General features: G+C 38.8%; 2 protein-coding genes across 6 annotated transcripts in view; both read right to left on the bottom strand.

Moving 5' to 3' along the window:
• Nucleotides 1-743, bottom strand: part of LOC121643997 (disco-interacting protein 2 homolog C) — a 237,961-nt gene extending 237,218 nt beyond the window's left edge. Inside the window, exon 1 of the mRNA XM_041991679.1 lies at nt 499-743. Within this exon, the coding sequence (XP_041847613.1) occupies nt 499-577 (79 nt within the window). The 5' untranslated portion in view covers nt 578-743. The remainder of the gene's footprint in view (nt 1-498) is intronic.
• A 7,511-nt stretch (nt 744-8,254) lies between these two features.
• Nucleotides 8,255-15,708, bottom strand: part of larp4b (La ribonucleoprotein 4B) — a 57,714-nt gene continuing 50,260 nt past the window's right edge. For all 5 annotated transcript variants that reach the window (XM_041991683.1, XM_041991684.1, XM_041991685.1 and 2 more), the window contains one exon: nt 8,255-14,771. In XM_041991683.1, the coding sequence (XP_041847617.1) occupies nt 14,439-14,771 (333 nt within the window). In that variant the 3' untranslated portion in view covers nt 8,255-14,438. The remainder of the gene's footprint in view (nt 14,772-15,708) is intronic.

The following is a 15,708-nucleotide window of genomic DNA, read 5'->3' as shown; positions in this document are numbered from 1 at the left end:
TTTAATCATAACTTAATATTTCCTCTTTGGATACTTGAAAATTAACCAAACAGCCGGAGGAAATAATCAATCAATTTTGATGACAAATTAATGTCATGGTTGTCATTTAACTTAAAATTTATGACATTTTCTCCTATTATTTCCAAACATATTCCCCTGAAAAGTGTTACTGTAGTCCATCTACAATATCTGTAGAACCAATTTTGGTTCGTGCAGCAATTATCTCACCACAGCTCTTCCACAGCGCACCAGGTGTTTCTACTTCACCTAAACATCGCATCTCCTGCATCCAAAAAACAGCCACATTCACTCGTTACGGCAGCATGTGAGCATAACCAGTGTGGACTTGAACTTGTGGCATCACTTTTCCTCCTTGCGGCATAAATCCTGACCCGAGCTGTCCTTCAAAACATCGACCCAAAACCCCTCCAAACAGCAGCAGCAGGGGAAGAACCGGGCAGAGCCGCCCGAGCTCAGCGGTGAAATCCAAGTACTCACCCTCCGACAACTCCAGCTCCAGCTCGGCCAGTTTGGCCCGCATCTCCGCGGGAAGCGACACCGGGTCCCGGTCCGCCATTCCGCCCAAAGAAAGCGAATTGAATCTCTGTTTTCCGGTACTTTATTCCCTGTTTGGTCTCTCCAAACGTCTCCTCGAAACCCCCAAAGAAATCCAAAGTCACAGTCAGAGCGCGTCTCAGCGTGTCGCTCCGTGTGCGGCAGCGGCGCTGTGCGTCCGCCGCAAACAAGCGTCAAGCCCGACAAAACGTGACGATGCCACTTCCGGTTGTTTTGTTTCCAAGTTAAAATCAACCACCTGTTACTCCGCAGGTGAGGCGGAAGTTTGTGACTCGTCAGATCCTCGTTAAAGTAAAAATAAACACAAAATATGAATTTTGACTTTAAAATAATTAGTCAAATACTCCAAGGACTGCCAGTATATATCCTGTTATTTATGGCAACGATGAATAAATGTAAATGTGGGGTTTTAAATAATTATGGGAAAAAACTATTAAGTTTAAATTAATTGCATTGCATTTTAAAACACTAAGCTGCAACATCCCTGACAGATAATCATCTTACAACTGTGTCTTTAAAATAAATATAATGTTGTTCATCTGGTTGAAACTTTTTTCAATGCAAAGATGTAATGCATTTCTCTCTCACGCAATAAAAATAAATAAATAATAAAAATACCTACAAAGACACTGAAGTGGGCCATTTAACAAACATTAAAAAATGAATAGATGAATAAAAGATTAATCAAAGAGCTGATGTCCATTAAGCCTCTGCTGTGCTTTATTTTGAATGTAAAATCTTCACATGTTCAGTGTGTTCACTGTTAATTGTTGCTGACTTCATGCCTCTCGCTGGTAGAATTTAATTTACTTCAGGTGGCTGAACCTGAACACCATAAACTAACTGAACACACGTTTTTCTCATCTGTACCATGCAAAAGTTACAGTGTTGATTTTTTATACAAAAATATTTAAAAAGGAAAAAAATACAAGTTAATTCAATCAAACCATGATTAAACCATCAGATGGCGCCAGATCTATCTATCTATCTATCTATCTATCTATCTATCTATCTATCTATCTATCTATCTATCTATCTATCTATCTATCTATCTATCTATCTATCTATCTATCTATCTAAAGTTAAAAATGAAGCAGAATAAGTAAATGAATTAAATAAACTGTCCAAAACCACCATTTAAAGATAGGGACCCCATTTTCAGAAAAGCTTCAAACTTTCTACCCTGCAGCAGTAGTTGGTTAATTAATTTGAATCATTCATGATTTTTTGGCAGGTTCAGTGTATTTAGCAAAAACCAATGTCAGATTCGGTGCCCGCAAAAGGTAACAAAAAAGGCAAAGAAGGACAAATTTAAAGAAAATGAGGAAACAGTTTTTAGGAAGATTTAAATGTGAGCAGATTCATTTGTAAGCGGTGAGGGTGTCAGGATTGGGTATTAAAGAAACAGTCCCCAAAGTTTAAATTTTTCAAACAAGGATAGCAGAGTTTGGCACAAACTCAGTCAGAGAATCAAATATGTATGTATGTATATATATATATATATATATATATATATAATCGCGCGTTAAGTTTTTTTTTTTTTTTTTTTGGCCCCTGGCTTAGATGACAAAAATATGGCGTCCATGTCTCCCTTCCCTGCTGCAGCGGTGCGTCTGATGTAATCAGGAGAGAGCGGGTTTATTAGAATGAAGAGACGTTTTCTGTCAGAAAAAAGAAAGAAGAAGAAGAACCAATGTTTCCCTTTGTCAAAATCCATGCAGATGGACAAAACATCGTGATTTTTGAATGGGAAACTTTTTTTTTTTTTATAAATGCGGTTTTAATTTATGCAAGACAGCAAAGGTAAGACATTTTATGAATATGTTTTTATAAACGTAAAGCATAAATCGGGTCTTCTTCTGCCTCTGGTTCGGTGAATCTTGGTCATAGCGAGATGAAACTTCCAGCTGTGGAATCTGTGAGATGTGAGTTTTCATTAGAGGAGTCGTTTGTTCATGTTCATGGGGAAACATCATCTGTGCTTACATGTTTTTTTGGACTTTGTGTAGCTGCTCTTTAAATAGTTTGTTGTCTTAACTGTGTTTGTTGGTGATAGAAATGGTTTTACTGAGCTGGTAGCTGAGATTCTGGACTTTCTGTGGATACCACACATGTTTATATTTACATCTACAGACCTGACGTTACACCCGGAACAAGATGTTAACCCCTTAACTCCCGGTAGCGGAGGATGCAGGTACAGTCAAGCTAAAAATGAAAGTTTAGAGAATTTATGGTCCAGAAATCTGGATAATGAAGCACTAAAGGTGCATGGATGGAAGTTATTGTGCATATTGTGATATATTTTATATATATTAAGAAATATTTTTACTGTTGCTATTTAAAGAGAAAACTGCTAAACCTGTTTATGTGTTTAGTGCAGGGGTCTGCAGCCTTTCCAATCCAAAGAGCCATTTTTCCCTCAGCCAGCTAAATAAAACTCCTTTAGAGACGCAAATGTTACCAGACTTTTCAAAAAGGCAACCTAATATATATTTTTAATGAAGATCCACCATAGCCTATATGAACTCCATGTCCTGTTCTCTGTAGAGATAATGGCTAAAAAAGAAAGTCTTTATTGACCTCTCTTATTCCATATTTATGTTTATTTTCAATCTTTTCATGTTAGTTTAGATGTATAATCGTCCATATGGGCAGTCAGACAAGCAGAGCATAAAATAAACAAACCGCTGCACCACGTGATCTGCTGACTTTAGCCAACACTTTAGCACGGCAGGAACAAGCGCCCGCCAGCTCACGTGCGCCCCCTTAAGGCAAAGTTCTGCCTCAATTAATTACTTTTCTACACAGTTTGTTGTCCAATCAGTGACAATAATTATGTCACACACTTACAGACATTACACAGACTGTAGAAGGTCATGCTGTATAATAAATCTTTCTGTAAACTTTAGATTGATGACATGCTGAGAAACTGAAACGGGCACGCGCCATATAACCCAGTGTGTGTGTGGAAATACTTATTCCGAGGTGAGGTGAGGCTGGCTGCTGTCTCATCTGGGTTCCTGCCTGCATTTGATCAAGAAGTACACAAATTATGTGATTTTACTTAAGATAATATTAAAATAATTGGAGTCATACAGAAAAAAATACCTTTGTAACACAGATCAGTGGAAAGATATTAAAATTATATATCATTTTAAAATTATCATTATTGTACATGAGGTGAGGCTCTGCCTCCCCTGACTTTACGTCACTGGTCCTGGTGACTATCAGTGTGTAAAGGTCAATAATAGAAACCACTGCTGGGTGATCTTTGAGCCCTGAGGCAGCACTGCAGGACAAACTGTCATGCCTCCATGGTCAATATAACCACATGGCCTCAGGAGGACCTTGAAAAGGATTTTCATTTAAAACTGCTCGCATCCTACATCCAGAAATGTAACCCGAACCGTTTACAAAAGCAGGAAACCATTCATCAACTCAGGATAGCAGGATTAGAAAGAACATAGGCTGCTGTCAGAGAAACCAGTGATGATACTGAGAACTTAATATGTATGAGGGTCCCACTGATGCAGAGGTGGATGTTGGAATTTTGGAGACCTACACAATGTTGAATCAAGGGAACATCTTTTCCCAGGAGCTTTTCAGTCATTTCAATGAGATAATGTCAAACGAGAATCAGACAGCAACCGTGGAGTATTGAGCAGCCAGAAACTTGGATTCAGTAAGAATTGGCAAAGATTCTTTTGAAAATCTAAAATGATCAAAATACTAAAATGTCTCATATAAAGTAAGTTGATGGAACATTTTTAGTGTGTGTTGCTGCATTGAATCTTTGATTTTCTTATATTTTCTAAATATAGAGTAGACACTGGATCATTTCTTTAAGTCTTTCAAACAAGGGGTTCAAATTAATCAACAAACTATGGATTTATGGAGTTCTCTGAACTCTCTCCAGCCAGTAAAAGTCAATCAGCAATATGTGGGTCCAAAACAGCCAAGGTGTTGATATCTAGTTGCTGGTTTGAAACATGATGCCAGAAGGCAAAACACTGTTGTCATGTGATTTCCCGGGTCGGAAAGAAGTTGTGAAGTAGAGTTGTTCTGCCTGAGGATGCTGCAGGGCAACGACACCTCCAGAAATGAATGTCATCAAAATGAGTGAGAAGCAGAGATTTTAAGGTTTAAAAATCTGTGTAGTATTACTTTAAAGCTCAACTGCTGAACTTTAGTAGATTTCTTTTATCACTGATGCGCCCGCTAACGACGGCTAATTCAGCATCCAGATTACATTCTGTGTCTTCTCTGAGCTCCTTCCAGCCAATACTGACTCACCTCTTGCTTAGCCACTTACTCTCTTTTCTTTCCTTCAACAATAAGCCACGGTGCATGTTCAAAATACTGCTGTAAAATTATTCTGCAGGGGGGGAGAAAAACCAAAACTGCGAAGTGCGGTTTCTCAGACATCTGCATGGCAAAGACAGCATCAGTAATTCATCAATTAATTCTTTTATTTTTCTATCATTTTCTTTAAATACTTTTATTTTTTATTCTGCCTGCCACAGGGACTGCAGATGGAAACTAGCTAGTTAGCTATAATCTGGTGCAGTTGGTCCGAGTTGAATGTTTTACTTGACAGTCCCCGACAAATAAATTATTAAATAATAATAAATAAAATAATGTGCAATCAATGTCCAAACCAGTCAGTAGCACAGAGTTTACAAGGTGGGAAAGTTATAGTGTTGCTTTCATGCTGAACCACTGCTGTCATACATGTCAGCAAGACAAACAGCCTGGCGCGGTAGTTAGCAAGTTCAGCCGCTAACTGACCTACCAGCAGCCCAGACCTATAACTAGTTAAAAATATTTTGAGCCTTATGATGTGAAAAACGATCCTGAAGATGGAAAATATGGTGTGTGAAGGAAGTTGTGAACAAAGATGCATTTAACATTCAGTTTTACATTCTGCAGATAGAAGTCTGGAGCCTAGTTTTCACTTACGTACATTAAAAATGTAGCTTTCCTATTTGCGTTTTATTCTCTTCAATGTGTGGAAGAAAAGACATCAAATCAAATTAGCTGTGACTGGCTTTGTTTATGATAAGAAAATAAGATCCTTATAAATAATGTTAAAATTAAGTTCTTGTCACATAAAAGTGAAGCAGCAGTGACAGGAACAGCTAGTTAGCTTAGCTTCACATAAAGACTGGAAGCAGGGGAAAAATGCAAGTCTGCCACCAACGAGCACACATGTATTCAAACAGCTCTTACCAGTCTTATCTCATCTTTCTCATATGTTCAGTTTTTTTTTAAGGTTCAAAACAAATATTACACATTAATAGAGTTAAGGCCATAAAAACTGAAAAGCATCCACCACCATAATTTTAATCTCTGGTCTATCTGTGAAGGGCTCAGAGCTGTATGTTGAAAAAACAAGTTGAAAATTTTCATGTAAAATGCTGTTAAAAACAATCACCTTCATCATTAAGTAGCACACAGCCAATAAGAACAGCATCTATAGCATCTTGTATGAGCGCGCTGCCATCTGGTGGCTCCTCGCTTATGTTGTTACAACATGTAGTAAATCTTACATAATACAGCATAAACGTGTTAGAAAGTAAACAGTACACACACTATCAGACTTAAAGCAGACCCAAGTGTTTAACCATGAAATTGTTATAACATTAGAATTAAATTAATTTGTGCATGAAGACAATGTTTAATGGTTTCCTGGAAACTATGAGCAAAAAAGTAGCACATAGACGGAGACGTCATCTGATGGGATCACAGTTCTTAACCATAATCTGCTTCAACAGCTCTAATTTGTACTACAGAGAAGGTTCAGCATATCCAGGATGTCTTTGGGTTATTTAACCCAGAGCAAATAATGGAAATTTTACTAAGCAGAGCTGTAGCTGTCAACATGGTAAGTCATTTATGTATTTATGTAAAACTGGTGGAGTGGGTATCAGATGATCAATGACAGTTTTATATTTCTGGCTAAAGCAGGAAGTAAAATTGCTTTAGATCTCCAGAGCAGCATCTATATCCTCTGACAGATGAGGTCACCACACACCACACATTATATTCAGTATATTTTCAGGAGTGAATCCTGGCTGCATGCATCAAGAGGAACGTATTAAATGAAAAGATGCTAAGCTATAAGGTCAAGTTAGCACAAACTGGGTGGAAAAGAAGCTGTGAAAGTAAATGGATAAAATAAATTGTCCAGAACCTTCATTTAATGACAAAAAACCCCATTTTCAGTTTTCTAACCTGCAGCAAAAACACTTGTAGCTAGTTAATTTATTTTAACCTTCATTGCTTTTTGGCAGCTTCATTGTATTTGGAAAAAAACAAATGTCAAAGTCAATACTGGCAGAACACGTCAAAAAGTTTACAAAGGCAAAGACAGAAATGTTTATAGAAAATGCAAAAACTGCTTTTTGGAAGATTTAACAATCAGCAGATTGACTGGTGGGGGTGTTACAGTTGGTATAAAAAGAAGCATTCACCAAATATTTGACTTTCGAAGCAAGGACGGCAGAGTTTGGCACAAACTTGGTCAGAGAATCATTAGTGAATTATATGAATGGTCTGATGTCATATGGGAAAGTGGTGAATGATAAGTGTTGGGGTTACCGAAGCTGCACACAGCAAAAACACAATTTAACTGCTATGGTCTAACTCACAATCAGACACTTTTAACACTGTTGAAAAACACTAATTTTTCCACACAAATACCACTAACTACAGCACACGGTCAAAGTCACCGAAGTCAAGCAAACCAAAGGCAGAAAGTCTGTGCAAACAGACACACCTGTCTGGCTTTTATTTCCTGGCTGGTGAAATCAGGAGCAGAGATTGGACCAGAGATGATCCAATCAGAAGGGAGGATGTGAAGGTGCGTCAGATCCAGCCAACTCCAAACAGGCAACAGAAGGCAGGTATTTACATGCAGGATTAGTCCCTGGTGGCGGCAATGAGCGGCAGCCGTAACAGCTTTACAAAAGTCAGACAAAATGTTATTGAGAAATTACAGGTGTCATGTGAATGACTCTTTAAGATGAGTCCATTAGAGTAGCATCTACTCATGCTGAAATCCCATTGGCTCAGAGCATGGTCAGCTGTCATCATTTGTGCAGGAACAACTTTTTAGTTTGGACAAGAAAGTCAAAACAACTGACAGCTTGGATGCAAGGAAATCCATAGAGAAAATAATAATGATGGTTACCATGTTAAGTGTTTGTTTAGCTCAAACTGCAGAAGATCCAGGAGTCTTTCGTCTGTTTAGTCTATTAAAAATGGACAACTTGCCAAAACCAATATGACCCAACACAAGTGGCTCATTCTAAGAGAATAAAAATTTAAGTTGCTTTAGTAAAGGAATTAGAAACTAACAGAAATATTTCTGCCACTGACCTTTAAACAATTTTCAATTAAATGTTTGAGCTCAGGAATAAAATATTTTGGCTCATTTTTGTGATTTCATATAAATGGAAAAGATTGTTAAATTTGCCTGTGATATCTCGTACGGATCACTGGCTCCTTAATCGAACTGAAACCGTATCATGGCAGAATTTATTATAAATGCAAACGTGAAATCCACTGAACCAACATTCTGCATCATCACCAAACCTGTGATCCACCCGTTAACCCGTGTTTCACACAACTGCTTAGAAAAACAAATAAAAACACACAAAAAAGACAGCCGCTCTTGAACAGTGCCTAAATCTTTATTTTTCAGTAAGCTACATTTTTTTCTCTCCAAATTAGACAGTTTTACATTATGACACGAGAGTAACTTAAATTATCTATAGCTGACATGTACGCTTGATTCCAGTCTGAATGGAAGAAAGACCCGGAAATTAAAAAAGAAAAAAAGAAAAGCCGCCCTCGAGCGCAACCTCCATCCCACATGTGTTAAAGGTGTCGTTAGGCAAAAATGTATCTGTCCAAACCCCAACACGATGGGGAGTCATCGATTGTCCACAGCTGCTAGCGAAGCACGGTCAGTGTTAATGAGTTAAACCACAGTGAGTTGATAAAGAGTCTCCTTCCAGTCACTTGTTGTGCATTTGTCATATTTTTGAGAAAAAAAACAAAAAACACAAAACAAAACCAAAAAAACCCCACAAAGGGTCCATTTTTCTGCTGAGATGCAACCCACAAAGAAGAAAAAAACAAAACAATGGCACTGTCATAATGGGTAAACAGGAAGGAGACCGAGGCGACCGACAGGCTGATATGAAGTGTGATCCTCCATGCAGAAGTCCACAACAAAAAAGGAGCTCATTTATTGAGCTTTAATGTCAGAGTTGGCGACAACCATCCCGCCAAGATAGAAAGATCCCTTTGAAAGCGGTACCATCCAGTCTGAGGTACCACGCCCTTCAGGGAAGAGTTGCCCTTTTGCATCAGTCTGGATTTCTGGGTGGTAGTTTATTTATTCTACACATGCACACATTCACAGTCCAGCGATGCTCAGGTTGCAATCAGCGTCCATGTCCGAGGCCTCGACCTCGACGCAACCCGTGGAAAAGACGTCCTACAGTCAGTGGTGTCAGCTTAACTCGTCTCCAATCACAAGGAAAATCACATGGTAAAAGAAAAAGTCAAAGATGGCAAGCGCTCAGCTATGTATGTACAGGTTAAACTGCCCAGTCAAGACATAAAACAGGTTGTATAATGGCACGGTTATTGGTTTTCTTTGCCACAACAAAATGCCGTACACATGTAATCAAAAGGTTTGAACAGACATATTGATCTGTGCAGGTTACTGCTCTGTATGTGCCAGAAAACCGCCACTAAAACAAAACTAAACTGATTCTAGTTGAGCTTTCAAATAAGCCCTCAACCTTCACAAAAATAAAAGAAAATAATTTGTACATTTATTTCTCAGAACATGAACAAACATCATTAATCAGAGGATGAAAGGAAAAGAAAAAAGTACAAAACAAGTTTTGTTAAGATTAACGTCGTCTAGCACACACTCGGACACGCAGGTGGGAAAGTCTTTGCTCAAACTGCCACAGTGAAAAAAATCCCAACATTTCACTTTGTTCAGCAAATGAGATTAAAACAGACGCTCCACAGGCCTGAAACTCGGCTTCAACAAGCGGCCGTTTGGCAATCATCTCCCACCTTTAGAACCACCTGCTGCACGAGCTGAAGGTGTGAATATTTTTACATGTGCTTTCCCTTTCTTAATTAATGTTGGTGGGCTTCACACATCGAGGTTGCCTCGAACAACGGCAACAAAACTGAGAGTCCATCCGGCATCGCTCTTTGCAACAACAGCTTAGAAAGTTATGGGCATCACATCCTGCCACATTTTTTTCTTGCATAAACTTCAGGTTTTCAGGTTATTTTTTATTAATGATTCCCCAAGAAAAGCTGCTTCCTGTTCAGGTTTTCAACCTTTTTGTGCTTCAGAAAGTCAACGGCTGTGTAGATAATTTGACTTTACTTAGAACATTTTTAGAAAACAGAAGCAGATGCATTCACATGGCTCAAACTGAACGCTTTATTTGCCAGTTTATTTTTTACAGATACCAGAACCATAGTCTGTATTTGAACTAAAACCCTTTTGGTTAAAAGGACAGATCTGCTTTCAATATTTAGTTTGAAAAATCGTCCAAAAAGAAAAAAAAAAGTTGTTGCATTTTGTTGTTTTCCTTTAAATACCAGAAACAAACCCTGCTCTGTTCACACTGAACAGATCCAGCACCGCCAGTCAAAACCATTAGCTGTAGTTTATATAATCCTTAACCGAATGTTTTTTTTTCTTAAACAGCAGCAGGTAAATCTGCAATTCAAGCTAAAAAAAAAAAAAAAAAATCTGCTTTTATTTTTAAATTGAGCCCACTGCATCCCTAGTTTCCATTTTCCAGCCAAAAGTTCAACAGACAGGAACAAATGCCCAAATTTTAACCTTCAAAACTTTTAACAGATTAGAAAAAAATATAAACTTTAATCCCTTTAAACACCACAATGAAGACTTGAGCTCCCTCCTGTGCTGTGTAAATGTCATGCAGCCCATCTCATGTGGACACGATGCAGTTTGATTAAACACTAGCTGCGTTTGCATGTGGCGGCTAAAAGCTGCACGTTTAGGTTGGTTATTAGTGTTAAAATCTGCCTGAAGAGAAAATCCCATAATGCCTTTTTTGCTTTTTATATCTTATTTTCTTAGAAATGTAGTGCTTTTCTTGCTGATCGGCTTCTGCCTTCAGACTCTGAGATATTTGCGCTCAATTTTGGCGACAGGAACGTTGAATGAAAGAGACGCCGGCGCTGTACAGAGGATGCTGGTGGACACTCAGCTTTGTGGGATGCCCGTCGGCACCACAGGCTCTTTCCAAATTGTGCACAGTGAGGAAAAAGGAGGAAGAGGAGGGCGAAGTTACAGCCATAAAAAAAAAGGAATGCAAGACAACAAACAGAAAATGTACAATCAGACAATCTGCCCACGCTGCAGATTGGAGCAGAAATTAAACTCTGCACACCCAAACTAAACATAAAAAATTTAAAATAATTCTTTCAAAAGCACAACTTTTTTTTTTTCCATTTTTCTTTCTTTTTTGTTTTTTTAATGTCCTACATCCAGCTCAATAGCAACATTATAGTTAAGGATCAATATATTTTTATAATCATTTTAAGGTACCTCTTATAGTTTTCTGAGTATTTACATCTGTACAAGCAAAGCACACACTTCAAAGTGCACATATTTAATACAGTATTGACTAGTTGCATTTACAAGGTTTATACCTCCCCCCCAAAAACAAATAAAAAAAAAAAAAAACAAAACCTGAAACTATTAAACAAGACACCAAATGATTATTTTTCGTACATTTTTACAGGAAGAAAAAGGGAAACCAAAGTAAATGCTGCTAGATTTGTACTCTAAGACTCGTCACGACTAAATATTTTCCACGTGCCACGTTTCGTTAACATTTCGGGGATTTGTTTTATCTCTGAAAGAAATAAACTCTATGCTCATTTTGTATAAAAGTTAAGGCAAAGTCATTTTTCAAGTTTAAATAAAATTCAAGTTTCTCAAACACTGGATGGATTATTTTTTTCAAACATTTTGCGTATATAGAGACATCAACGTGTCTGTTTTTTCCTTCTCCCAAAAAAAAAACAAAAAAAAAAAAAAACTTAAAGATATTAATTTCTCATGGAATAAACAGCACTGCTGTATAAATATGCGGATATGGTGCATTTTCAACTCTTTAACCATTTCCACTAATAAGAGAAATAAAAAAATAGATCAAACCATCCAAGTGCATCTCAGTCCTTCAGAAGAGGAGAAAAAAAAATATTTCTAATTAAACTCAAGCTTTAGCATCCAAATCAAAAGCAGCTCTGGCCAGAAGTAGAGATGTATTTTCATTTATTTTTTCTTAAAATGAAGCTTCCCTTCTGCAGATGGGTTTTCTCTTAGTGGGATTACCCAGAATCCTTTGTGTTGCAGGAAGACTTGAGCGAGACATGAAAGGTCCCACATTGCGTAAGTTTGCGTTTCCCATTATAGATACTGTGAAAACAGTGGTTTATTTAAGGGTGTTTTGCATCTTGAGGTGATGACTGTAAAAGACAGACCTGAGCACATGAGATGAGCAGGGAGGGAAAAGAACCCAGTTTCTTTTATTTCTACCCCTAAAAACTGGCTTTTGTTGGTAATAATTTGTTTTATTCAAACTAATTAAACATTTTCCAAGAGACTTAGTTGGTTATCTGCCGTTTGTGGCTGCTACAGTCGACAGGCTTTCCAACTAAACTTAACTTGATCGCCTCCACAGCTTCCCTCCCTGAACGTTGGCCACTCGACTGATGTAGACGTAGAAGTTTTTTCCTCAGGTGATTTATAATCTGCATCTTCAAAAGAGAAAAGCTGTGTGCTCAGGTCAGTCTTTCCCACTTCTTACAGTTCCACACTCACAAGAAATCAGAGTGCAAACAAACGAGGAGAAATTGACAAAATTCTGACATTAAAACAAAAGAACCCTAGTGGTGAAGACAACGCCAAGGAAGGAGGAAGAGTTGAACATTTCCACCCCCCAGGATGGATTTTACATGACAGATTTATCTCGGACGTTTGGTTCCTTCACATTCCAACTTTGCCAACTACGTTCCAAAGAAAATAACAATCCACTCATCATTTACCTTCATCAGCTTAAGTTTCACCAACATAAAAAAACACAAACTAAGTTTAACCAACGTTCTCACTTTCCATATTTATCCATTATTCTCACACACCTCTCTATGAAAATCCTCACCAATGCTAAACCAGAACCACCGCAAATGAAACTGAAACATTAGCATCAGTCACAATCTGTCAAAAATGAACCTACGGCTGCAACGTCCATCCCTCCGGCTTCCACAAGGCAGAACAACAAAAACAAAAAGGCTTCGATTCAGACGCCGCACAAGGTTCTTATTAAATCTGCTCCTGGAAAACAGAGTTATTCCCTTGTTCTCTTCAGGTAGGACAATCTAATAGATTTTGCCTGCATGTCTGAGAAAAACACTAACAGTGCAAGTAAGGTTCTGTGGATGTAAATCAAGTATTTCTACACATACAGTATCAAGAGTTGTCGTAACTGATTCCAGGACTGGATGTCTAGCACCACATCTGTGAGAAAGAACAAGTGTGAATGGTTTCAAAGTGAAACGCTGCAACCTCTCTGCACGACGAGTCGTCCTCTCTCTTGGCAACAAGTTCAACACCTTTAAACCGGCATGTTGACCGACCGTCTTTAATGGCAGCTAGTGTTAATGTCCTTCCTGGTTGCAGCTTGCCAGTGTTTAAGCTCTTCCAGAGCAAACTAAACCTACTCAGAAAAAAGGGACCACTGGATTTTAAATGAGACAACTTTAAAGGAAATAAGCTGCCTCTGCTTTTCCCAAATCATAAATGCCAAGAAAACCTCCCCCCCCCCCCCCCCCCCCCCCCCCCCCCCCAAAAAAAAGTGGATCTACTTCCAGCTATTTCAAAAGATTTTTTTCTGGTTGGAGAAACGAGCTTTTACTGTCCGACTCTTAAAACAGCAGAACAGAAAAAAACAAGCTTCGTTATCGCTGATAGTGAAAAGATAAACAGCACAGGGAGGTCATTCTTTACAGAGACCGATTAGAGGAAGAAGACTGAGAGGAAACCCGGCGATAATAAACCAGTAACTGCCCCAACAGTCCACAAAAGCCTGCAATGCTGAACCCGGTAAATAAAAAGACAGTAGCAACAAACAAAAGTCACCTCGTGTAAATAACTCAGAGGACAACAATCATCGAGGCCTCGTAAACCAGAGGATTAAATTCTACTGTTTACAGATTTAGATGTTAAGATTGTATTTGGATGCAAAAAAAAGTGTCATCTACTAATAATGAAGCTACATAAAGTTGCACAACCGTGCAAATGGACATGCCCGTCGGTATGACAACCAAACAAAATGGAGTTTGTTTTACACGCTCCTTCCTGTCATCCTTTGGGGTTTCTTCCAACAATGCCCCGCTGCTTCACACACAGGACTAATTAATCCCACAAAGCCATTCAGATAGTGATGAAATTTCAGCGATGGCTGTGCCGACTTGCAGGCTGACACAACTTGCAGGAGAGAAAACGTAGAACTGGAAATTAAAAGAAAAAGGGGGAGGGGGAAACAAATAAATAGAATAAAAAGAAAGAAACAGTGCTCTACATGCACAGTAAAGTGCTTTTTGTCTGCAAGCCCTGATCCAGAGAAGAAGGTGTCCTCTATGCTCGTTTGTGACTGGTGATTCTGGGAGATAAGTATTGAGTAGCCCTGACTTATTTTCCTTTGCTTTTTTTTTTTTTTTTAAACACATCTGTGGAGCGTAGTGGGGGTGATGGAGGAATCAGGCATGGGCAGGAAGCTGCCCTATTGTGGGGACTTGGGTGGGGTGTGGTGGGGATCTTTGCTGGGGGTTTTCCCTGGATGTGGGGGCGGGGAGGCCCATCGCCCGGCCGGCCTTCGGGTCTCCTTTGGGGGTCTGCCTGGAGCGCCGGCTGCGGAGCCAGGTTTGGAGGAAGGGTGGTATGTCTCTCTGGCTTTGGCCTCCCCTGAAGGGGTGGAGGCGTCAGTGCACTTCCTGTCCTCGGCTGTGGCGGCGGCGCAGGTTGGCTTGGCTTCCTTGGGCGTTGGTGGTTGGTGTGATGTCGGAGTGTCCTTCACCCGCTGGCAGATCTCTGCGTAGGAGGGCTTCCTCAGCTCCTGGAGGGGTAAGGCAAGGCAAGGCAGTTTATTTGTATAGCACATTTCATGTACAGGACAATTCAAAGTGCTTTACATAAAACAAAGACATTACAGATATTTAGAATAGTAAAAGGCATCAACACATAATCAACACATAATCACAATAAAATAATAAATTACATTAAAATGATTAAAAGCAAGATAAGTTAAAAAAAAGTTACCATGCAGATTTCATGTATAGGCGCATGAGAAAAGAAAAGTTTTTAACCTGGATTTAAAAATGTCTACATTTGGGGAAAGTTTAATCTCCACTGGCAGTTTGTTCCATTTGTTTGCAGCAAAACAGCTAAATGCTGCTTCTCCATGTTTATTCTGGACTCTGGCCTGGACTAGTTGACCAGAGTCTTTGGATCTAAGAGCTCTGCTAGGTTTATATTCTCTGAACATATCACAGATGTATTCTGGGCCTAAACCATTCTGGGATTTGTAAACAATCAGAAGGGTTTTAAAATCTATTCTGTGACTGACTGGAAGCCAGTGTAAAGATTTCAAAACTGGTGTGATGTGTTCAGATCTCTTAGTCCTGGTTAAAACTCTAGCAGCAGCGTTTTGGATGAGCTGCAGATGTTTAATGCTCTTTTTAGGAAGTCCTGTTACAAGACCATTACAGTAATCCAGTCTACTGGAGATGAATGCATGGATGAGTTTCTCTTGGTCTTTCTGGGAGACTAAACTTTTAATTAATGAGACATAACAGCTGTAAACGTCCTCTGCAAACTGTAACTTAATGTAGAAATAATCAGCAATTTAGAAATAATTTATTTGGGTTTAATGATGATGATGATGATGATGATAAATATATTGGGTTTGTCATAAATAGATGCTTGTTGAGATCTTAGCTTATATACACATCTGAAAGGTTTCCTGTGTTGCTTCCACCCAAAATCAGCTTCTC

This window comes from Melanotaenia boesemani, chromosome 8 (assembly GCF_017639745.1).
Source record: "Melanotaenia boesemani isolate fMelBoe1 chromosome 8, fMelBoe1.pri, whole genome shotgun sequence".
NCBI lineage: Eukaryota > Metazoa > Chordata > Actinopteri > Atheriniformes > Melanotaeniidae > Melanotaenia > Melanotaenia boesemani.
The sequence above is the reverse complement of the archived record's forward strand: the minus strand, read 5'-3'. Positions and strand labels throughout refer to the sequence as shown.